General features: G+C 32.1%; 2 protein-coding genes across 4 annotated transcripts; one reads left to right on the top strand and one right to left on the bottom strand.

Annotated features, from left to right (window-relative positions):
• Positions 1 to 2,514: 2,514 nt before the first annotated feature.
• Positions 2,515 to 7,177, bottom strand: LOC133670343 (translation factor GUF1 homolog, mitochondrial). 2 transcript variants are annotated; one of them, XM_062090823.1, is made up of 11 exons: positions 6,811 to 7,176; positions 5,679 to 6,429; positions 4,925 to 5,081; positions 4,777 to 4,831; positions 4,565 to 4,632; positions 4,383 to 4,487; positions 4,222 to 4,293; positions 3,914 to 4,027; positions 3,301 to 3,441; positions 3,157 to 3,216; positions 2,515 to 2,921 (listed from the first exon to the last, which is right to left on the bottom strand). In XM_062090823.1, exons 1-11 carry the CDS (start codon positions 7,126 to 7,128, stop codon positions 2,756 to 2,758), a joined length of 2,007 nt encoding a protein of 668 aa, XP_061946807.1. In that variant the 5' UTR covers positions 7,129 to 7,176; the 3' UTR covers positions 2,515 to 2,755. The 2 variants fall into 2 exon arrangements, with proteins under 2 accessions (XP_061946807.1, XP_061946808.1); XM_062090824.1 differs by lacking the exons at positions 2,515 to 2,921; positions 3,157 to 3,216 and having other exon boundaries at positions 3,402 to 3,542; positions 6,811 to 7,177.
• Positions 7,178 to 18,250: 11,073 nt separating this feature from the next.
• LOC133670349 (protein IQ-DOMAIN 31-like) lies at positions 18,251 to 22,704 on the top strand. 2 transcript variants are annotated; one of them, XM_062090829.1, is made up of 8 exons: positions 18,251 to 18,427; positions 19,143 to 19,262; positions 19,571 to 19,679; positions 19,760 to 19,860; positions 20,331 to 20,534; positions 20,800 to 20,883; positions 20,966 to 21,986; positions 22,425 to 22,704. In XM_062090829.1, the coding sequence occupies exons 2-8, from the start codon at positions 19,188 to 19,190 to the stop codon at positions 22,454 to 22,456; spliced, it is 1,626 nt and encodes a 541-aa protein (XP_061946813.1). In that variant the 5' UTR covers positions 18,251 to 18,427; positions 19,143 to 19,187; the 3' UTR covers positions 22,457 to 22,704. The 2 variants fall into 2 exon arrangements, with proteins under 2 accessions (XP_061946813.1, XP_061946814.1); XM_062090830.1 differs by lacking the exon at positions 18,251 to 18,427 and adding an exon at positions 19,033 to 19,051.
• The last annotated feature ends 802 nt before the right edge of the window (positions 22,705 to 23,506 follow it).

Here is a 23,506-nt window from a genome sequence, read left to right as displayed (position 1 = left end):
ATAGAGTTTTTATTAATGTTTTCACTTATGTAGATGGTGGTGATGATTTTGTTATTATAGATGGTGTTGTTGTTTATATTGATGGGTTTTGTTTTACTAGTGTTGACAGGGTATTATAATATTTTTTTATTATGATGTCTGGCAATCCACAACAAATATGATAGAACTCTAGAAAAATCAAGAAATCATATAATGAAAACTTGTCTTAAGATATTAGCACTATTAGAATAAAAAACTCTTACCCAAAAAATACCAATTCATAAATAAAAAAATATAAGGAAAACACTACAAGGTCAGTTATGTCTTGATAAGCCAAATTTTTTCTTTGTCCCCTACAAAGAAAACATGTTACGTCACATAAAATATAAGTTTATTTTATAAATTCATAGCTGCTGAAAATTTCATCTTATTTAATAGTTTAACTAGTAACCTTACTGGACCCAAAACTCGTGGGCTAATATTTACACACTTATAATAAACTCAAAGTATGTTAACCAAGCTTAAACATGAAGAAAATAATAAAAATAACAAATCTGGTATAAACTAAAGTACCTAATTAAACAAAATAACCTAAGATAAATAATTTTCAGAGTTTAAATAATATTATGAATGAAATCCACATCCTAGAAACACTAGGGTCTTTGTTGTCACCTTTAGATATCCAACATACGCTATGAAATTGATTGTTGAAGCTGCCTCCTTTTTATTTTTCTTATTTATCTAGGATAATTAATTGTAATTTTAAAAAATCCCCTCGAAAAATAAAAACCTTTGCTGTCTTCCTTTAACTTTTCTTTGTAGGATTATAAAACTCTCTAAAATAAGCTAATTAATCTATCATTAAATACTATTAGCTTTTATTTTCTTGTGAAGTTAGGATGAATAAAGAATCATTGTAAAAAAAAAAAAAAGAGATTTTGGAGCATTAATGAATTATTGCCACATTTGAAAACTATGATATAGCACATTAAATATTATTATAGAACTAAATTTTTTTAAAAACAAGCTGTTACATCCTTGTCGGAAAAGGATTCTTGCCAAATATAAAATTCATAAGTCAAAAAAAAAAAATTGTATTTGTTTTGATTTATATCACAAGATCTTTTCAAACTTCGATTGACTTAAAAGTTTATCCCAACTTAGAATAATATTTTAGGAAACTCTGGGTAAATTTTTATTAGAATCCAACAATCGAATTGAAAATTATAATCGTTATTGTAAAATTAAACAGTAAACATAATTATATTATAATCCGAATATCCTGCTCAATTCTTTCCTGCATCGTATCATATAAAGGCAAAAACACGTGTTAATGTAAGTGTTCATTTCAAATTTCAATTCAATGTAAATATGTGTCATTCATTAATTTATAGTTTTGTTTATGCATCATGCCTAAAAAACGAAGAAAAGAGATGCATTTCCATCGGTCACAATCGCAAGAATCATAAAAATACCAAAATGAAGCTGAAAATGAATGAAGAATCTTGGTTGTAATTCATTATGATATGTTAATGAAGATCCAACAAATGCTCATAGGATTATTTGGTTTAATATTGTTGCTTAGCGAAGTAACAATTAGTTATTAATTTTGACATTGTTCATAACCTAAACAAAAAAGGGAGATTACTTTCTATTCACCTCCATTTCATGTCAATTGGATTCTAGATTTTGATTTCAGATCATGTAATAGATATTAGTTTTATGAAAAAACTGTTGCAATTCTAATGAAATACTCAAATGGTTATTCAAATACCATTTCTTTCGTTCATGACCAAAATTTGATACATCCCACTTCCATTACTCATTCATCAAGATAACAGCACAATCAAACACAACGTGATGAACACTAAAGAAGCCATGTTCTTCTTAGCTTCTAGTTGGAGAATCGCTTCATGTAGCTCTCCCTATCAGACCTTTTTAACCCGACAATAAATTTGTTTGGTCTGGAGGATCAATAAAATTAAAGAAGCCACAGCTTTTTCTCCTAGGTTTTTGACAAGCATGAAACCTCATACCTGGGCCATCATTTGTCCATGATGTCCATCTGGGTGTCTTCAAATTACATCCACACTTTATTTCTGGATCATCGTAATCCCACATCGATGACTGACAAATTGCAAAGCTCGTTAATTTCAATGAGACTCACAAGTCACTAATTTATCACTCACCACATCTGCTTATATGCATAGCATTTTTCTTGTGTAGAATGAATAATATGGACACCTCCAGTTAGGGACAGAAAGGATCATTTAGCAGCAATATTTCTCCCTTTCTCTTCTCTGTTTCCCTCCCTTAAATCTCTAAAATCTCCAAACAAACCATAATATGAAAGGCCAGCTCACACGATTGTTGTTGATGAGCTACTGAACGGATGGCATGGAAATCTAAAAACAGAACTGTTTATATTTCAGCAACAAATAAATAACTAGTTTTAAGAAATTTGTACAATATAGGTAGCGAGAAATACCAGTTTCACCAAAGAATCAAAAATGAATGGTGAGTTTACCTACATCATACTCATCGGACATTTGAGATTTTTATTATGCACGAATTTGGCTGAAAATGCATCATTCATTTTACAAATAAGTTTGTTCCGCTAGAATTGAAAAGGCTGCCTGCACCAAAACCGTGGTTCTCTAGAAAGACTAGCAAGATATAGCTTTGTTATTGAAAGGATCCCCAAACACCAAATGTCAACCAAAACCATTTGATCTTATCAGTGATTTGTGCTATGGCCCATATTTGACATTTTGCACTACGACACTCTCAACAGTTCATGGAAAGCCTCCTGAGGTATGTCTACAGAACCAATGCGCTTCATTCGCTTTTTTCCTTCCTTTTGTTTTTCCAATAGCTTTTTCTTTCGAGTAACATCCCCACCATAACACTTTGCAAGGACATTCTTTCGCATGGCCGAAATCCTAAGGAGCAATATGGAGAGGTTTGGTTGAGCGGTGAATATTAAATAATGCTGATATTAAAATAGTCACTGCAATATCTACTGATTTGCAAACAGGGAGAGAAAAAAATCAATTAACCACTTCAGAACAAAGTTCCACAGAAATGTTATATCAAATACTAGTTTTATAATGAACAGACATTACCAGGAACTGAAAAGAAAAAACTTGACAGGTAGCAATGGCACAGATGACTTACGTCTCCCTTGCAATAACTTTTGCTCCAATTGCAGCTTGGATCGTTATCTCAAACATTTGCCTGTTTAAAATAAGATTGTCTGAAAATGGTCAGTAAAGAAGAAACTATAGCACCATACCCACAAAGTTAAATTAGATTAAATACCTGTCTATAAATTTCTTCAGTTTCTCCACCAGTTCCCGACCGATGCGTTGTGCCTTCAGTTTATGAACGATAGTTGCCATAGCATCGACTGATTGTCCATTTAAGACAATGTCGAGTTTCACCAAATCAGATTCTTGATAACTGTTGATGACACCAATCAAAAGATAAGAAAAGGAAGATAGTCCCAAAGTTGCACAATAAAGTTGGAAATCACTGCCTTCTATCTCTGCCGTTTCAATCACCTATATTGTTGTTATAAGAATCCAAATATTAGGTGGCCAGTGTTAAAACCATAAAATAGAACACATAGAAGACATTTTACATTCGCTGATTCCACGGTAATGGTTGAATCACAAAGGAAATATACTTTAGTAATGGTTGAATCACAAAGGAAATATACTTTAGTAGCCAAAATCAGTAATTTTGACAAATAACAAGAGATAGAAAAAGTCACAGAACTTCTTTTGGAACACCGAGTCACCAACCATCAAATCACATCTATTTGGTGGGCATCAGTATTTAGTATGAAAAAATTCTGTCTCAGTAGGCATGAGCGCTTATGCATGCATGAGCGCACAAGTGCGTGTGTTAGAGAGAGAAAGAGAATACATACTCTGAATCCTCATAGTCAAATGATGCATATCCTGATGTGATACTCTTTAGCTCATTGTAAAAATCAACAACGATTTCCCTCAAGGGTAGTCGATACTTCATAAAGGCTCGTTGGCTGCGCATAAAGGATCAATAATGTGAATGGTGGATCAGCTTATGAAATGAAAACATGCAATAGAAAACAGTAATCAACTTCACATTCTACATGGTAAACATACAGTATAGCATGGTAATCACTCCAAACTCTTTATATTACTGTGACTGCCCATGATAATCCACTACTAAAGTTTGTCAAGCCCAGAAAATTACCTGTCCACAAATGAATACTCCAACTGCTGCCCTCTCCGTTCAGAGCAAAGGGTAATAACAGGCCCCACATACCTTACTCAAACCAGTGACAGCATAATGAATAAGTACTTTAGATGATATGGAATAATAAGTAATTGTGCAAAGGGATTATGAGAACTTACTCACTAGGGATAATAATTGTAGCTATGACTGTAGGCTCCCAGCTAGCTGTAACTCGTTTATTGGGGTTAGAGGTTAACATAGCTGGATTCTGAACTTGTACTTTGCTAGCAAAGTCACCAAGTATATCGTTCAATAAGCATATGTGAAGGTAAAATTACGGAGGTAAGATCAGAAAGCACACCTTCCATCGGAATACTCAAAAATATATGGAACAGTTGGAACTGTAGAAATGACATGAGCTCCATGTTCCTGTTACCATTGATAATTGGATATTGTTATTATGAGAATAATTTTCCAACCATTTTGCTCTGAGGCAATGCATATGTTCAGTGAGAATAGTTTTATGCCAACTTCAATTGTCTAATGTAGAGACAGAACAGATGGAATCCTCACTTGTTCAAGACGCTGATGGAAAACATCCATGTGAAGTAAACCTAAGAAACCACATCTGCAGATAAGAATCAATAATCATAATGATGAAACTAAGGAAACACCATGGTTTAAGTAGTTAAAAAGCTACCAGTCGATGGTGGAAGCCCACCTAAAACCCAGACCAAGTGCAGAACTGCTCTCTTTTGTAACAGAGACACTGGCATCATTGCATGTCAGTCTCTCTATAGCATGGTTTAGTGCATCAAAATCAGATCCATCTACTGGATAGAGACCAGAAAACACCATATGTTTTGCAGGCTTAAAACCTACATTTTTTTGAAAAGAATACACAAAGAAAGGATATTAGGATTTAGAATAGACATAACAGAATTTGAATTTCAGCAGCGCCATAAATTGCACAAATTCCCATACATGTCTACTACAAGTATGAAACCAATATATGGTGTCTCAAACTCAAACATACACATCAACCGCCATGGTTTTCTTGTGGTTTAAAGTAACTTGTAATGCTGCAAATTTCTATCTTACCAATTATCTGGTGACAGGACAAGATCTCACACTGTATTTACATACAAGTGTACGTTAATGTTACTTTGTCTCCCTTACCTCACATAAAGTGATCTACAAACTAGATTTTCTAATAAAATAGAGCTGTCTAAAATCATGCAGGCATCATCATACTAGCAGATGGTGAATTCTCCAGTCTCTGTCTATGAAACAAATAGTTTTGTAAAGGTTATCATCATGGATTTGTTAAGATGCTAAGAGTTTTGCAAAGGCTTCAATTGAAATCTATTGACATAAATAAGTGAAACAGGAACTTGCTTAAAGTTTCTAGCTGTGGTTCAAAAAGATCAGTAAGCATCAGTTCAAGGAAAAAAAAAGAGTTGGACTGGAAATACCTGGTAGAGATTCTACACTGAACCGACTATGATGTAGGGTGTCTCCAACACGTGCTTCTTTGGTTGATCTCATGCCACTAACAATATACCCCACTTGTCCAGTTAGAAGAACTCCGGTTGGAGTTAGTTCAGGATGCATGATCCCTACATCTGCAACTTCATATGTATGACCAGTTGCTGCAGATGAAATCTTATCACCTTTGCGCAGCACACCATCCACAATGGCAACATGGCAAATCACTCCCTTGTATTCATCATAGTAAGAATCCAACAAAAGCATACGCAAAGGTGAACTAGCACTCCCAGAAGGAGGAGGTATCCGATCTATTACACTGGGAAGAACTTGCTCGAGGCCCAGCCCTGTTTTGGCAGATGTCAAAAGACAATCACTGGGTTCAAGATCAAACATTGATTTTAGTTGAGCTTTGACGCGTTCAGGATCAGCAGTTGGTTGGTCAATTTTGTTAATGACAGGTATTATAGCAAGGTTAGATTCAAAAGCAAGATAGAAATTAGCCACGGTTTGAGCCTGAACACCTTGTACAGCATCAACAACCAAAAGTGCACCCTGGCAAGCAGCCAAGGATCTGGATACTTCATAACTAAAATCGACATGACCAGGAGTGTCAATTAAATTTAGTAGATATGTCGGTGCTTTGTCTGCATCCTTAATGTTTGAGCCATTATGGTTGCACTTGTGGAACATAGTAGCTGTCTGTGCTTTAACTGTTATTCCCCTTTCTCTCTCCACCTAAGAGAATCAAAATTCCATCACATATACGCCCACATTTCCTTTCTTTTTTTTCTAGCTAACATTTAACAGCAATTATCACTTCGTCTATAACACTACCCATCAAATCAACATTATTACTAAATAGGGTCCTGAAAAATAATGCTTGAAAGTAACAGAAAAATCCATAATTCTTGTTTCTCTCAAAACAAGGAATGCGCAGCATGAAAACCCATTAAAATAAAAAATAAAAAATTAATTTACTAAATTGGGTCCTAAAAACTACTCACAAAAACAGCATAAATGGGGTGAAAAGACTAAGACTTTAGATGCAAAAACAAAATCTAACAAAAACCCAATTCATTCTTAACTTAAAACAGCACTAAACCAATAAGAAGAAACCTGCAATTTATCGAGGTATTGAGGCTGGCCATGCCCTCTTTTAATAGTCCCCGTGAGCTCCAAAAGCCGGTCAGCAAGAGTTGACTTTCCATGGTCAACGTGAGCAATAATAGAGAAGTTTCTGATTCTCTCAGGTGAGTACTGGGCCAAATCGATGCTGTTTTGGCGCGAGTTGGAGCAGAAGTCATGGGCTACTCCAAGACGGCTGTCGTTTAATGTGAATGTAGAAGAGAATGGAGGGAAATTGGAATATGAGTGTAGTAGAGAGAGGTATTTTTGTGATTTTAGGGTTTTTGATGCTCTGCAGAGAGAACCCATTTGTGTGGGTTTTAGGGAATGCCGATGGAGCAGCGATTGATGTTTTGAAGGTTTAACAACAATTTATTATTCTATTAAACGACATCGTAACTACTTTAATAGTTTTTAGTGTAAAATATGAGTTATAGACTTATAATTTAGTTATTCTTTTGTTATTTATTTTAAAGCATATAAAATAAATTTTATTTTTATAAAATAAGAATTCAGAACATAAAATCTTATTTTTTATTCACGAGATGCAAAACCCACAGACAAGGACTCCTATAATAATAATAGAACTTATTTTTACTAGCACAAGAGAGAATTAAAACAATATTATGCATATCATGGTGTTATAACTTATAATATCCTAAGTTCCATATAGATTTTCATACATTATAAAAGGGGAAAAAACAGAGTGGAAATGTTACTGTAATATACATGAACAACGGTCTTAATTAAAAATTAAAATTATTTAAAAAATTCATTAAAAAATAAATTAATTCAACTATATATATATTGAATTGTTTATCCAAATTAACATTGTTTTAATTTTAATTTTAAAAATGCTCAAGAGTAGTTATTGAGGATATAATAGCAACATTTCTCAAAATGTTTAAAAAATGATAAAACTTCAAAATTATTTAACCATAAATTTTAAGAAATAAAATTTAATTTTTTCAAAAACTTAAAATTATATTTTGGTAAGCTTAAGGATATTTTCAAAACAAAAAAAATATAATTATGTCATTTTAAATAAAAAGATTAATTGAATAAATGAATGAATAATTGAATACTATATGAGGATATAATAAATATATTAAAAATATATGAACTTATTGAAGGAAAAAAATATCAAGTAAAAATAATTTGAGTCGTCTATCCAAAATCTAAGGGAAAATAAGAATTTTATAAATAAGAAGATGTGAGACAATGATATTTATGTTTAGATATTTTCAAATTGCAATGTTTTCTATAATAATTGTTATTAGTATGATAATATTTGTATTTTGTTTGCTAAAATCTAGTTTTATGGCATGAATAGAAAAGATATATGAAGATTTATTCATGACCCCATTTACTTTCGATGTGATAGTTTTTAAAAACCATTTCATATTAGGGTGTTCTCTTTAATTCAGGAAACTTTATCAATGTATATTATATTAACAATATACTAAAAGGCGTGGGGAAAGCACTGTAGCTTCCCCACGCCTTTTAATTATACTTATATATAATAATAATAATAATATTTATAATTATAATTACAATTATATAATTATATTATAATATTTTTTTTCGTTTTCATTTTTTTGTTTTTTTTTAATTTTTTTATGCCTTTATGGGTTTTTTTTTTTGCCTTTTCCTTTGTGTTTTTTTCTTTTAATGAATTTTTTTGTTTAACTTAGTTTGTTAATGGTAAAAAAAAAAATTTGCCTTTTTTTTGTGTTTTTTTTTAGTGAATCTTTTTGTTTAACTTATTTTGTTAATGATAATTTTTTTTTATTTAGTTATCAGACTTTCATACTACAGATCCCTAGTTTGACGGGTTAATCTGGTTTGACGAGTCCCGAAATTTTATTTTTTTTGCTTTTTTTTGTTTTAATTAATTTTTTTCATTTAGTTTAGTTTATTAATGTTAAATTTATTTCTATTTAATTATCAGACTTTCATGATACGTATTCCGAACTTGACAAGTTAACCCAGTTAATTATAGGTTAACCCATCAAATTTTTTTTTTCTATTTAGTTATCAAACTTTCATGACGCGAATCTAAGGTTTGACAGGTTAACCTGGTTTGAAGGGTTAACCCAGTTAATTCAGATTTTTTTTCTTCCCGATGATTTTTTTTTTCTTTTTAATTAATCTATTTAATTATCACACTTTTATGACACGACCTTGCAGCCAGACCCACATCCAAGGCTTTTGGGTCTGGTGTTGCAACCAGACTCACTTAAACTTGAGTCATGTAAGTTTAATATTATTATAAATATTATAAATATTACTCTTAGGTCAAGTATTGCAGCTAGACCAAAGGCTTTTGGATATATCTTTGCAGAAAGACATAACACTCTTAGATCTTAACCTTTTTTGATATTTTTTATGAAAAAAATAATAATAACTCGTGGCGTATGCCTTTGTTTTGTTTCCTTTTCTTTTCTTTTTTAAGCCTTACTTTGGACTGTACAGTGCAGTCCACAGTGAAAAAGTTGGTACCTTTAGTTTCTTTTTTTTTATCTTTTTTTCTTCTTTTGTAATTATTCTTTTAATTTAGTTTCTTAATATTATTTTTTTTCTATTTAATTATTAGATTTTCATGGCATGGATCCCAGGTTTGACGGGTTAACATGGTTTGACGGGTTAACCCAGTTGATTCAGATTGTTTTTCTTTTTCCTTATTAGTTTTGTTCTTCCGATTTCATCTTTTAATATTATATGCAGTCTACGGTGAAAAGATTGATGCCTTTTTTTTTTGCTTTTTTTTTTACTTTTTGTGTCTTTCACTATGAACTGCACAGTCCAGTCCACGGTGAAAAGGTTAATGCTTTTTTTTCTTTTTAATTAAATTTTTTTTATTTAGTTTGTTGATATTAATTTTTTTTTTCTATTTAGTTATCAGACTTTCATAATACGGATCTTAGGTTTGACGGGTTAACCCAATTAATTCAGATTTTTTTTATTTTTCTTCATTAGTTTTTTCTTTTTAATGTTGGTTTTTTTTTCTTCGCTTTTTTCTTTTTAATTAATCTATTTAAGTATCACACTTTTATGACACAATTTTGCAGCCAGACTCATATCCAAAACTATTGGGTTTGATATTGCAGCCATATCCACTTAAATTTGGGTCTTTCAAGTTTAATGTTATTATAAATATTACTCTTGGGTCAGGCGTTGTAGTCAAACCTAAGACTCTTGAATATAGTTTTGCAAAAAAAATCTAATACTTTTAGATCTTAACTTTTTTAAATATTTTTTATGTAAAAAAATTGACCTGCGGCATCACGCGAGTCATGTAACTAGTGTATTCTTATAAAATGTGCAATCATACCTCTAAATAAAAACCCCAGTAAATTATTGATGAAGTTTTAAAAATTCCAAATAGTTTAGGAATAAGATTTTTGGATTGGATAATCGGTTAATCAATTAATTCTACTAATCCCATCCATTCTCCTTAGCAAAAGTGTTGATAGCTATACTTGGTGCATAGTAGATCAAGTTGAATCATGATTAATACTTGTAAAAAATCTTTTTTTATAGAGGTGAGACTCTTTAATGCTTAAGTAAGCATCTTTTAAGAGAAATAAAATACTTTAAATATATATATATATATATATATATATATATATATATATATATATATATATGCAGTAGATAATAAAGATTGTGAACCTTTGATTTGAAGGTCTCACGGTATATTTATATCCTATAAGTCTTCTCTTTTTGTGAAGAGAAGGGTTTGGAGTGTAATTTTATCCTGGTAGCATTTAACGAGATATAAATATCATTTACATCTATACTAATGTTTGATAGAAATATAGTATGTCCCTAGAGGACTATATACACCTAAAAGGTGTAAAGAGATTAGGGTCTAAGACGTTAGATGTAACTAAGCTCATGGAAGCTGAGCTCTTCCTCTAAGCTAGACTCAAGAAGGAGAGTCATCCCCTTAGGCGTGTCCAAGAGAGCATGGTCATTCTCCTGGACATGCCAATAGAGGATGTGGTCATTCTCTTGGACATGCTAAGAGAGGATGATCATTCCTTTAAACGTGCCAAAGAAGCATGGTTGTTGCCTTAGACTTGGCTAAGTGCTAAGTCCAAGTACCTTGAGTCTAACATGTTTGCCAAACTCATGTTATCTTGGATATGACGAAATGTCAAGTTCAAATGCCTTGGGTTTCACTTATTTGTCAGACCCACATTACCTTGGATCTAGCATGTTCGTCACACCCACATTACCTCATTCACTTGGGCGTGCCAAGAAAAGTTAGTCATTCCCTTGCGCGTGCCCAAAAGAAGATGGTCGTTGCCTTGGACTTATCGGACTTGTTATGTCTAAGTGTCTTAGGTTTGACATGTTTTTCAAACCTGGCAAGTCCAGGTAACGTGGGTCTGACATGTTTTCCAGACCCACATTATATTGGACTTGGCTGACTATTAAGTCCAAGTGCAATGGACTTGGCTGATTATCGAGTTTAAGTGTCTTGGGTCTCATATTCACGTCTCCTTGGATTTAGCTAAATGTCAAGTTCAAGTATCTTGAGTCTAGCATGTTTGTCAGATCCACATTATCTCATTCCCTTAGACGTGTAAAGGAAAGAAAGTCATTCTCTTGGGCGTGCCATGGGAGATGGACATTTTCTTGGGTGTGCTCAAGGGAGGATGTGCTTCTTTCGGGCGTGCTCAGGGTTTGACATACTGCCAAGTCCAATCACGTCGAGATCTGGCCAATGCCAGACTCAACGTGCTGAGACTTGGCACACTGCCGAGCCCAATGCATCTTCATTAGGGCATGCTTGTTTTCCCGAAAATTTATACTCGTAAATCTTTCTTAATCTGGTATTTTCTAGTAAAAATATACTAATAAAAACCTGGTTCATCAATTATAAAAATTTAATTTATTCATGTTCCCTATGTATCAATGATTCATATTTCTTTTATTGAAATTAATGGTCATATATTATTGTTTTTATATTCAAGTTTATAGTATTTTCTTTAAAAGAGTATGAATTACAATATTTATAAAAATTAATGATAACAGGCCCTCACAACATGCCATACTTGGTGATATGTTGAATTCTTTAATTCTGAATATATATATATAGGAATTTTTTTGTGTATGTTTCTCAATAATATTAGTTCATTTTATTAAACTCATATAATTTTCAAAAATGTCATTGTACCTTCTTCTAACTCATGATAGTCTTATAAAAAACGTTGTTTCTAATGAATTTGAGATATAAGTGTTTTATAATTAATTTTAATCATTATAGTTTTATCATGATGATAAAACTAATATTATTTATGATTAATATTTTTTTTTTCCTTATAATGATATAGCTATTGATATGAAGGGAATATCGTTGACAAGTATGGTTATAATATTTAATTAGAGGTTAGATCATTTTAATATTGTCACTTATGATACCTTCTTTCTAAACATTGTGGTATAACAAAGGATGATTTTTGGTTGAAACACGCATGAAAAATTATCATATTCATATATATGAAAAATAATAAGGTTTTCACCTTAACAAATAGTGGTAAAACATCTTTTTTTTTTGTCATATTAGATTCTTGTCAACCGATCACAAGTACAAAATGAATAGAAATGACATCTTTGTAAGTAGAGTTGAAAGGGATGTTGCACCACTGGTACCGTTGGGTGAAGAATTGTATGAAGTGGTTTCGTAGTACGAGGGTATTGTGTTTGATTTTCAATTCGGTAGGCAGAAGTTTACTAGTTTTGGTGAGACCTATAATTGAGTAAAGCAAAGTATTTTTCGGGAGTTTTTTTATTGGAAGACTAATATTATCCGCCATAATCTAAATGTCATGCATATAAAAAAGAAAATGTTTGAAAATATTTTTAACATGGTAATAAATGTGAAAGAGAAGACAAAGGACAACATGAAGGCTATAATAGATATACCTTTGTTTTGTCATTGTAAAAATATGGAACTAGTTTATGATGGGTCACGAGTCGTAAAGCCCAATGCCAACTTCACCTTAGATAAGAATGCACAATTACTTATCTACCACAGACTTAAGGGTTTGCATTTTCTTGATGGATGCACTTCAAACATATCTAGATTGATGAATTTGGAGGATGACAATTTATATGGAATGAAAAGTCATGTTGTCACGTATTTATGCAAATACTCATTTGATTACCGGGATTTATTGCGAAAATGGATATGAGATGCACTCACGAAAATTAATTATTTTTTTAGAGATATATGCTCTAACAAGTTGTTTAACCAAAACATGGAAGAGCTTGAAATGAATATTGTCCAAACAATCTACAATCTTGAGATGATATTCTCTCAATCTTTCTTTAACTCAATAAAGCATCTATCCATACATTTATCATTTAAAAAAAAAGTTAGAGGTCATGTCTAGTACAAATGGATATATCCATTCAAGATATTAGGGATTACACATGAATCATAATTAAATTTCTATTGTCTTTATTTTTTAATTTAAAACATCCATTTAATTATATGAAGATACTTATTCAACCTTATAAAAATAAATTTAAAAACAAGGTGCATGTTAAGACTTCGATATGCGAAACATATATTGTTAAAGAGATCTCACTATTTATCTCGTAGTATTTTGAGCCTTACTTGCAAACAAGAATCAACTGCATTCTAAGACATGATGATGACGAGGACGTGTCTTCGAGGGAGAATTTGTCAGTATTTTCTTATCCTGGACAACTTTTATAAAAAAATATAATGAAGGGAATATACTTGACATAAATCAAATTCAAACATGCATATAATTATATGCTATTTAATTGTGATAAATTGAAATATTTATTTAATAAGCATAATATTAACATGTTGTTATTTTCAAATAATTTTTTATATGCTTTTGAACTTACCATGAGGTATAATCTTTTTTTAGTGCCTTGATGAAGAAAGTTTCAAGGTATGTTTTAGTTCAGAAATAAAGTTTTTATTGAAAAACATGATAGAATCTTCGTGTGAAGAAATATGATTCCTGAATTGTATCATCTTGCATTTTTTTTTAATCTTATAATAAAAATGCACTAGTGGATTCTTTTAAATGAATTATTTTTATGAGATTGTTCACATGTTGATATAGTTTTTTTTTTATATATATGGCATAATAATAATAATAATAATACAAAAAAGATTCGAAAAGCCAAGGTTATTAAACTTGGTCAAATCCATGGCCTAGGTCATGAGTTGTAGGTTGATTCGGTTTGACTCGTCTCAATAAAAAATATTAAATTAAAGTTTTTGATTTTTTTTAAAATCATATCAGGTTTTGATTGGGTCAACAGATTTGTGTGTGTCGCTAAATTAAATAAGTCAAACTACGTTAATTTTTACCTAGTATACTTTCAAACTCGGGTCATTATATTGACTAGCTAGTACTGAGTTTAATACATTGTTGTTGAAAAGTTCCTAACAACAACTAGCAAGCAACTAACTAATTTTTATTATAGGTAAACTTATGTATCATTAGTATTATTACATGTTTGATATGTTGCGATAACAAATGAGATTGTTGTCAACAATATTTCAGTTGATAAAAGCAATTATTTTTGAAATATTTGTAAAATATATAATGTTTTAGGCCTCCTTAGTCAAGTGGAAGATGATGAAAAGAGTGACATTGATTGGGATAATACCTAGTTGATAAATATTAATCAAAGCTCCTAAGATGAAACATGAAAATACCATATTAAAAAAATTCAAATAAAATAAAATAAAATTTAATTTTTTTTCAGGAAACACGGTTTTAACTATATTTACAAACACTGTATTATTTTATGGAGTTTGCAGTTAGACTATTGTTTTTTATCATTTTACTTTATGGAGTTTGCATCAAAATAATTAAAAAATATAAAAAAAATTCAAATAAAATAAAATAATGTTTTTTTAAATCACGATTTAAACCATATTACCAAACACTTTGTATTAATTTACGGAGTTTGCAGTTAGGCTACTGTTTTCAATCATTTTACTTCATTATCCACAGAGGTAGCTTTCATTTTCTTACAAGACTTTTCTTCTCAGTAAGAAACTTTGGTTAGACGCATACACCCTGGATTCATCGATGCAACCCTAACGAGGTGTCGGTGGCTTTGTGAAGCCCTGTCCAAAACCAACATGTTCTTGTGTTTTTTTTTTTGTTTCCTAGTTAGATTTCCACTAGAAAAGTTCTCTAAGCATATGATATTCCTTGCTAGCAAGTAAGCCAAGTATTAAATGATTAGACCCCAGCTTGGGGTCCACGTACAATCTCATTACTTCGTTGAAAAAAGGACCCCACATCTTGTCTGGTACAACTACCACCTAGAACAAATACAAGCCGTTCGATTTATAACCAAAAGACAAAGAAAATCTAATTTCTTTCTTTTGTTACTTAAACAGGGCAGTTGGGGTTCCACCTTGTCCATATTTAACCAAATAGTTTACACGTACGGTTCCTTGTAAGTTTTTTTACTCATCTTATAACTCATGTACTAACAACGAAGTTGGGATGTGTCCATGAAGAGTAGATTCTGTGCACATCAAATTGTTTTCAGGTTTTTAAACCTTTTTTTTAATTTTGTTTTCATATATATATATATATATATATATATATATGGAAAATGCACATTTCTTAGATAATATATGGAAAAACAATTAGTTTGATGGTTTAACAAAAAGAATGCAACCACTTTCGCCATTTAAAAAAAATGGTGAAAAAAAATAACGAGCCATTAAATCTTCATATATATTTTTTATTTTAGCATGGATAGCCTAAAGATTCTTTTTTTTATTAGTTAGAATTAAATCTCCTTTTTATCTTTCTGATATCAGTGAGTAGATGAATTTAAATGAGATAAAAAAAATATTTTTTTCATCATCAATATAGGTTAAATTTTCAAATTTAATGTTGTTTAGTCCGGTATGAACATGTCAAATCTGCAACATCGATTATGATACCGTGATAAGCAAATATAATACAAATAAAAAATAATAATAAAGCTCAATTTCAAATAAATACAATATTAAATGATGAAATCGAGAAAAAAAAGTCAATTAAAAAAAAAACAAAAAAATAAACACTAATAAACTAGGCAAGTCTATCAAACTCTGCAACCCAGATTATGCAAATAAAATAACCCAATAAAAGGAAAACAGGAAAAAAGTACAAATCTCAATTTTAAAACAATCAAATGTTAAAGGATGAAATTTATAAAAGATAAAATTTGTAAAAAAAACCAAAACAAAAAAAATCAACTCGAGTTAACCTGTCAGACCCACAACATAGGAGATGAGATCAGGATAATCAAATAGAAAAAAATTAAAAAAAATCATGAAACCCAATTAAAAAACCCAATTAAAGAAATAAACCCTAAAAAAGAATGATCTGAACCCGAGTTAAGTTTTCAAATCCAACTCTTATGTCATGAAATCGAGATTACCCTATTAAAAAAAACACAGAGCCCAATTCCCAACAAACCCCAAGCTAAAGGATGAAATTGAAGAGAAAAAACATAGAGCCCAATTCCCAACAAACCCCAAGCTAAAGGACCTAAAATTCAATTTTATAAAAGAACCTAAAATAAAAAATAACAATAAAAAGAATGAGAATCAAATTATAAATTAAAAAAAATACGAGGGAATTTTATATCTTTGGATTGAAGGATGAAATTGAAAAAAAATTCATTTTTATAAAAGGATAACAAATTAGTAATTAAAAACACAAGGACCAAATCTAAAACAAAAAAAGGACAACTTGCAATTTTTTAATTGAAGGATAAAAATGAGAAAATAAAATATAGAAATGGACCAAAAACAAAAAAGTAGCAATTAAAAAAATAAATATAAAATTTAAAATGACAATAGAATGAGAGGACAACACTTAAAATTAGAATAGCTGGCGTGTAGAGAAAAGAAGGAAAGAAAAAAGAAAAGGTGGTTATTGATAGATCATTGTGAATTAATATACATGTGCCACCTATATGGAAGAGAACAATACGCCTCATCAAGAGACACTGTGGAAGACCGAATTTGACCACCAAAGCGTCGTGACCTCCCTCCCTCTTTAGCAAGTGCATTGCATACGTCAACCAAAACTGCACTACTTGTTAACTACAACACCTCATATTTGTATGAGAACTTGATTTGGTCCTTGAATCATTAATTGTTCTAAATCAATAGAAGTCAAAATATATCACAAATCAAACATCAATCGAGCACTAAATCTTTTTCTTGACACTATAAAACCTTTATATCCAGATAATTAAACCCCTTATATCTAGACAGTCAGAATAAATAATAAAGTCAATTCTAAAAAATAAATCGGAAGGATAAAATTAAAAAGAAAAAAAAACAAGCATCAAAAAATAAAAAAGATAAAAATATTTTCTCTGATTGTGCAACCAAGCTCCTAAAAGTATAAAATTAAAGGGATTTAATATTTATTAATGTCTCAAATCCCGATCCTTAAAAATTTAACCACTATAAACTATTAAAATAAAATTTTATTTTAGAAAATCGAGTCAACCGAGAATTGAAATTTCTCAACACCTCAAGTTCCTTGTCCGTAGATAGACAAAACAACCCAAAGCCAATACCCACCTAATTGCAATGCTATAGGGCTAGATTAAAATAAAAATAAAAATTGAAAGACGAAACGTACAAAACCGAAGGTGAATAAAAAAAAGGAAATTATAGTGGATTACTCCAAATTGTTTACTGACGATGTCTATTGTAATTCCAATTATATCCCTATTGTTGACTTAGGAAATGTACAGTAATTCCTCCTTCAGATTTAGTCATTTTGTAATGGAAAAATATTAGTCTTCGTAAATGAAAAAGAAAGCTCATCACAGAACATTTTCTTAGACAAAATATCGAGATAGTTTCTACTAATCCACTGCAAGTTTGTTATCGTCATATATCTTACAGCTCTTCACGTATTATATTTTAATTAAAATTTTCATTCTCTTTTTGGTGAAACAATGATTCATAATTCAACAAAAAAAGTACAGATAGCTCTAAATTACATAAATTTCAAATAGAAAAATCAAAACTACATTAAGAAACCACACTGGTGTTCATGAAAAAGCAATCTAAAGCTCCTTGGAATATCAGCTACCTACAAATCTTTATCTTTTACGTTTCCACTTGATGCTTTTTGTCTAAGCAAAGAAGGAATACAGCCAGATATGATATAACACTTCTTTTTTTTTAATCATTGATTTTTATATTCTTCAGAAGCAACCAGTGCATGCCTTTCCATACTTCAGTAGTAGAAATGTATATAATAGAATGAAAAATGGGAAAAAGATATAATGGGCCATGAGCATTTCCCTTTCATATTTGTTTTTTAGAGTTACAGAGTTGTGATGCTCATTTGTCACCCTCTCCAGTGTCTTAACTTCACTAAAAAAAATGATGTTTAGGAGAATGAGAGGGAGATGGGAGGGGTCCATGTTTTAAATTAGTATCCAGGTTTGGTATAACTTCACTCACAATCTTTAAGCTTTATATATCACCTGATATTTGATATTCACTCACTCTTTTCTCAACTCAACTGCTACCACAGCGAAAACATTCTCCATTTTTCAGGTATCTATCAGATCTCAACTACATTGCTGCTAATCCTCACTTTCAGTTTTCTTTTTCCTTTTTCTTTTGATCTTTTCTTTACTTCAGTTTTCTTTTCCGTTGTCTTTTGGTCTGTTAATTCTTTGAGTTGCATTTCTGCAATGTGTTTATATTTGACTTAGTTAATAAGCTTGGCCATGTACTGCTGTTTTCTTGGTCCATTTTTCGGGCCAATTCTCTTTAAGTTCTAGTACATTGAGATCAAATTTTATTTTCGGTGTCTAAATTTGCTTTGATATATAATGAAAATTGTTTTCTTGTGTTTTTTTTTCTCTTTATATAATGGAATGTGACTTGTACAGAAAGGATATTGTATGTTTTAAGATACCGTGGTTGCTTTTTCTTGAATATTTGTTAATTACTGAAGTGGGTTTTGATGATTTTGATATTCTCTTACACTTGGCTGTCCATGCATTATGCTGATGATGAGTTGTGCTGTAATTGTTTTTTTTAGCATGTAGGCTTTTTATTGGTGTTTGTATTAGATTGTGCTTTTGTTTACTGAAAATGTTGCTGATGAATGCTATGTGGATTGTTGTAGCAAAGTATTAGACAGAGTTTGAAGTTGCGAGATGTCATATTGTTGTAGAAAAGTTTTCTCCTTGGCACAGTTTTTGATCTGTTTCATTTTTGAAGTTGTTGAAATGTATGAGTTGAGCTCTGTTATTTTATGCAGGGCTTCAGACACAAGTTTCACTTTACATGATCTAGGTTTCCTGCAATGGGAAAATCTGCAGGAAATTGGATCAAGACTGTAATCTTTAGGAAGAAATCATATAAATCTAGCTTTTCAAATGTAAGTCTCTCTCTCTTCTCTCTCTCTTCTCCCTCTATCTTCAGGTGCATGTGTGTGAGCACAGGCAGGAGTGCAGGCTTGTGTTTTTTGTTTCAGTATGAATGTGAAAGGTTATATTGATTAAGATGCTCAGGTAATAATAGCAAACTACCCACAGATTCAGTGAAACATATTCGCTGCTTAATTTTTGTATAAACAAATGTGAACACTTTTATCTTCTGTTATGATGATTTTTTGTTTTTGTTTTTTTTTTTCAACATGACAACAAAAGCAAGTTCTAATTTTTCAATCTACCTTTTTTCATGAAGAGAGCTGCAGTGAAGGAGGCATTTGCTATTTCTAAAGGATCAACTGCTGACTTGACATTGAGTCCTCCTGTAATCTCAGATCCACTATCTCATGTGTCAGATAAAAATGGTAAATATGAGAATCTAATGAAATAGGAACCAGCTTTCCACATGAATAAGCTGTCTTATTGCTCAGAGCACATAGTGCAGATACAGAAGAAACTATGGGGTTGGATTTTCCAGACACTTCAGAGGACATCAGGCAAGAGCAAGCTGCCACAGAGGTTCAGGCTGCTTTCAGGGGCTATTTGGTAGTTTTCTTTTGTGGATATAGTGTGTTTTTGTCAATCCCATGTTAAGAAAATTATAGAGACAAACATTGTTCATTGGCACACAAATGTGAGTTGATGACAAATGCAGTTCTTTGAATTCTCAAAAGGGGTTTGTGGGAGGACGTGAGGAGAATGAGTATAAATGTGGGAATTTATTTTTGAATCACCCAAAATGTAGTCTGAAAAATTACAACAAAAAACTGAGTTCCTACAGCCACTATATTAAAACAAGCATCATCAGAAGGCTATTTAAGTTCTGCTATAACTGATATCTACATTATATGATTGCCTGTTGGAAATGTAATAATTAAATTGTGCATCAAAAGTTTCTGTTCTTATTGTTTTTGTGTTGATCACAAATTTGCAACAGATTTTCTAGCTTGTCCTTATTCAAGTTATGCAATTTCTCCTTGTTAAGGCTAATACAATACAATTACATATTTGTGAAGGCTCGCAGGTCATTTCATGTCCTCAAGGGTATCATAAGACTTCAAGCACTCTTTCGTGGACACTTGGTAAGGAGACAAGCTGTTGCTACTTTGCACTGCTTGCAAGGGATTGTTAAGTTGCAGGCTCTAATTCGGGGACGAGGGGTTAGAGTTCTGGACAATGGGCAGGAAGCACTCACAAAGGGAAGTCCAGGAAGGTTTCTGGTAATTTCTTGCAAGACAACTAACTCGATTGTTTTCAATCCATATGTTGACTCTTGAAGTACCTGCTACTCTGAACAAAACATTCAATCTATGCCATTCCTCGTTGTTGAAATACTTACAATTGATCAGTGAACAATCTTATTTGTTTTAATCCTTTCCCCCGCTCTCCATTTAAAACAATTCAAGCTTTTTGCATAGCATAAAATGTTAACCTTTGTGGTTTCAAGTGCATGCGTTGTCTAAATAACACGCTTTACTTCAACAGGATGATGCTAAGCAAGTTCATCCATTTGAATTAGATACAGCAACCAGGCCTGGGAAGCTATACACAAATGCTTTTATCTGTAAGGTATACTCATTTTTTCTAGCTATTTTTTCTGCTTTCTTCTATATGATAAAGGAACTGATCGCATTCAATTTTACTTATTCAGCTTCTAGCTTCATCATCCACTGCTATGCCCCTGAACCTCCATTATGATGTGGTCGAACAAAACTCAGCTTGGAACTGGCTAGAACGGTGGTCAAAATTCCTTTTCCAGGAATCATTTCCACAGAAAAAGCGGGTTCTTGACACAAGGTCTAGTTTAAAGCAGCCCAGCACTCAAAGCATGCATAACGATGGCAGGCAGAAACGAGGTGTGTGGAGGATTCCTGCTGTCAATGCTGACAATAACTCATTGCGTTCTGTTACTGAGTTTGGAAAGCCTAAGAACAACATGAGAAAACCTTGGAGTAATCAAACAAAATCAGCACAGGAAAACCCTCCAAGTGAACTTGAGAGGGTAAGGAAAAGTTTGAGGAAAATCTCTGCATCCAGCCCAGGGGCTCCCGATGGCTCAGAAACTGTGACTGAAAAGCCAAAGCTAAGCCCAATAAAGGTGCCAGGATCTCCTACTCATGATGTTCTCATGAATATCACAGATAATCCTTCGAATAAGACGAGTGATCCCATGGTTTCATTGACAAAAGATATAGAAAAAGTTGAGACAGAAACTTCTCCTAAACCATTGACAACGAAGGAGACTGTTAGTTTGCAGAATGAGAAGCTGCCCAATGCTCAGTTTAATCATCTGGAAAGTAGTGCTGATAACATTCACGTGGTGGTTGAGGATATAAATTCAAAGGAGGAATGTAGCAAGGATAGTACGACAACTAGGAGGAGAAGATCTTCAACAAAACAGGAATACCAAGATAGTGTCTCACAGAACGCAACAACAGTTCCAAGCTATATGGCGGCAACTGAATCTGCAAAAGCAAAACTTAGAGGACAAGGATCTCCAAGGATTGTTCAAGATGGGGTTGAATTTTTTTTGATCCGGACGCATTCTCTTCCAGCCAGCAAGGGTGGCGAATTGAAATTAGTGTCACCCCAGACACAGAGGAAAGTTCATACAAACAACAAGGGCAGAAGCAGAGTTGACAGATTATTGTTTTCCACTAAAGATGGTAATGGTAAGAATTCCTGAGTATTCTTAGTTATGTTATGCCGTTATCACTCATGGGACAGGTTTGGGGCATGTACCAGACTGCCAGTTCCAGAATCGTGGAATATTGAAATTTTAGCCTTTGCTGCTTGTCCTTTGTTGTCTAATGTTGTCGCTGGCGAGGGCTGAGGGAGAATCTGTTTCTCAATCTAGAACTGCATGTGCTTTCTAACTGGCAAATTAATCTTAAAATGCAACTTTTCTTTTTTCTTTTTTCCTTTCAATATGTGAACGTATAATCCTTTGACTTCTGTCACCACTACAATTCCTTTCTTCCTGCATATCCACCAAAACAACAGTGTGTGCTTAACAGTTGCCTTTCTCTGATATATCTGTGGTGCTATCAAATTGAGTTTGAAAGTTTTAGCGTTTTGGATTTTGTGATGATTATTCGTTTCATTTTCAGAGAAGGTGAGCCAGCCAGCATGGAAGAGGTAAATCTTTCAGCAGTTGCTGCGAGGAAAGGCGAGTTATCTTATGTTTAATTGGTATAAATTTATTTGCTTTTGGTGTGTGTTTGAGTGAATTTATAGTCAAGGCTTTATTATTAACGGTGTTGGTTTCTCGCACCATCATGTGTACTTTATTTGATTACGTGTTTCCTCTGTTGCTGCAAGATGTAAGAAACACTTCAATGCTTTTAAATCATGTTGTTTTCGAAATAAATATTCAGGGTTTATATATTATTTATGATTTTATTTTGAATCATTGTTTTCTCCAAACTTGGCATGAAGAGTTTGTCTTGTCGGTATGAGCCAAACACCTTGTACCCATGAACTTTTTTGTCCTACAAATGACGAGTCCTCCCATGTATGATACCACCTTTCACTAAATTATGCTAATAATTAAAGCTCATGAGTGTTGGAAATTATGTTACTTGAAGTCATAAGAAGGGATGAATATTGATGGGAAAAAAAAACTAGCCATTTGGGCTTAACAACTAGGCAAGAACTACCAGGATTGCTAGTTTTGAAAGTAATTGTAATATGTCAAAATCTCATGTACAAAGTCTCTTAATTACTCCATCCATGTATCGATGAAAAATATATTCACCAATTTAAACAGACCATTTGTTATTGGTTATACTAACATTCTTTGTTGTTTTTACTGGTCAAGAAAAAGGCCCTAACTTTCAACTATCAGATAAGCCATGTGATTTTCGACAAGCAAGGCCAATGCTACCCTTACCATAAGGGATTCAGAAAAACACCGTTCTCTTTACCTCTTCACCATTATATTGAACCTTTCTCCCTCTTTCATCTCTCTATTTGTTTTCTATCCTCACGATTGAAGGTCCCTACTTGGAACTTGTTTTGCTGAAAAGTACCAAGTCCAACATCGAAACCCAACACTTAAGCCCAAGATCAGTCATGTCATCCAATATCTCTTTAAAGTTTCGGCAACTTTATCAATGATATTATCTATGAAAAAATTAAGCAAAAAATAGTTTATTTTTTTAATCTTATGTGTATTTTTAAGAATTTTTTC

Source organism: Populus nigra, chromosome 13 (genome assembly GCF_951802175.1).
Source record: "Populus nigra chromosome 13, ddPopNigr1.1, whole genome shotgun sequence".
In the NCBI taxonomy this organism is placed as follows: Eukaryota; Viridiplantae; Streptophyta; class Magnoliopsida; order Malpighiales; family Salicaceae; genus Populus; species Populus nigra.
This window is presented reverse-complemented; position numbering and strand designations above follow the sequence as displayed.

What these genes read in the sequence shown, in the direction of transcription:
- LOC133670343 (XM_062090823.1), bottom strand. Translation starts at nt 7,128, where the DNA reads ATGGGTTCTCTCTGCAGAGCATCAAAAACCCTAAAATCACAAAAATAC. An exon ending in GCACTTGGTCTGGGTTTTAG is followed by an intron (nt 4,832 to 4,924) that starts GTGGGCTTCCAC and finishes TCTTATCTGCAG; the next exon opens with ATGTGGTTTCTTAGGTTTAC. An exon ending in TTTGACTATGAGGATTCAGA is followed by an intron (nt 3,442 to 3,913) that starts GTATGTATTCTC and finishes TGTCATCAACAG; the next exon opens with TTATCAAGAATCTGATTTGG.
- LOC133670349 (XM_062090829.1), top strand. Translation starts at nt 19,188, where the DNA reads ATGGGAAAATCTGCAGGAAATTGGATCAAGACTGTAATCTTTAGGAAG. An exon ending in CTGCTTTCAGGGGCTATTTG is followed by an intron (nt 19,861 to 20,330) that starts GTAGTTTTCTTT and finishes ATATTTGTGAAG; the next exon opens with GCTCGCAGGTCATTTCATGT. An exon ending in GAAGTCCAGGAAGGTTTCTG is followed by an intron (nt 20,535 to 20,799) that starts GTAATTTCTTGC and finishes TTACTTCAACAG; the next exon opens with GATGATGCTAAGCAAGTTCA.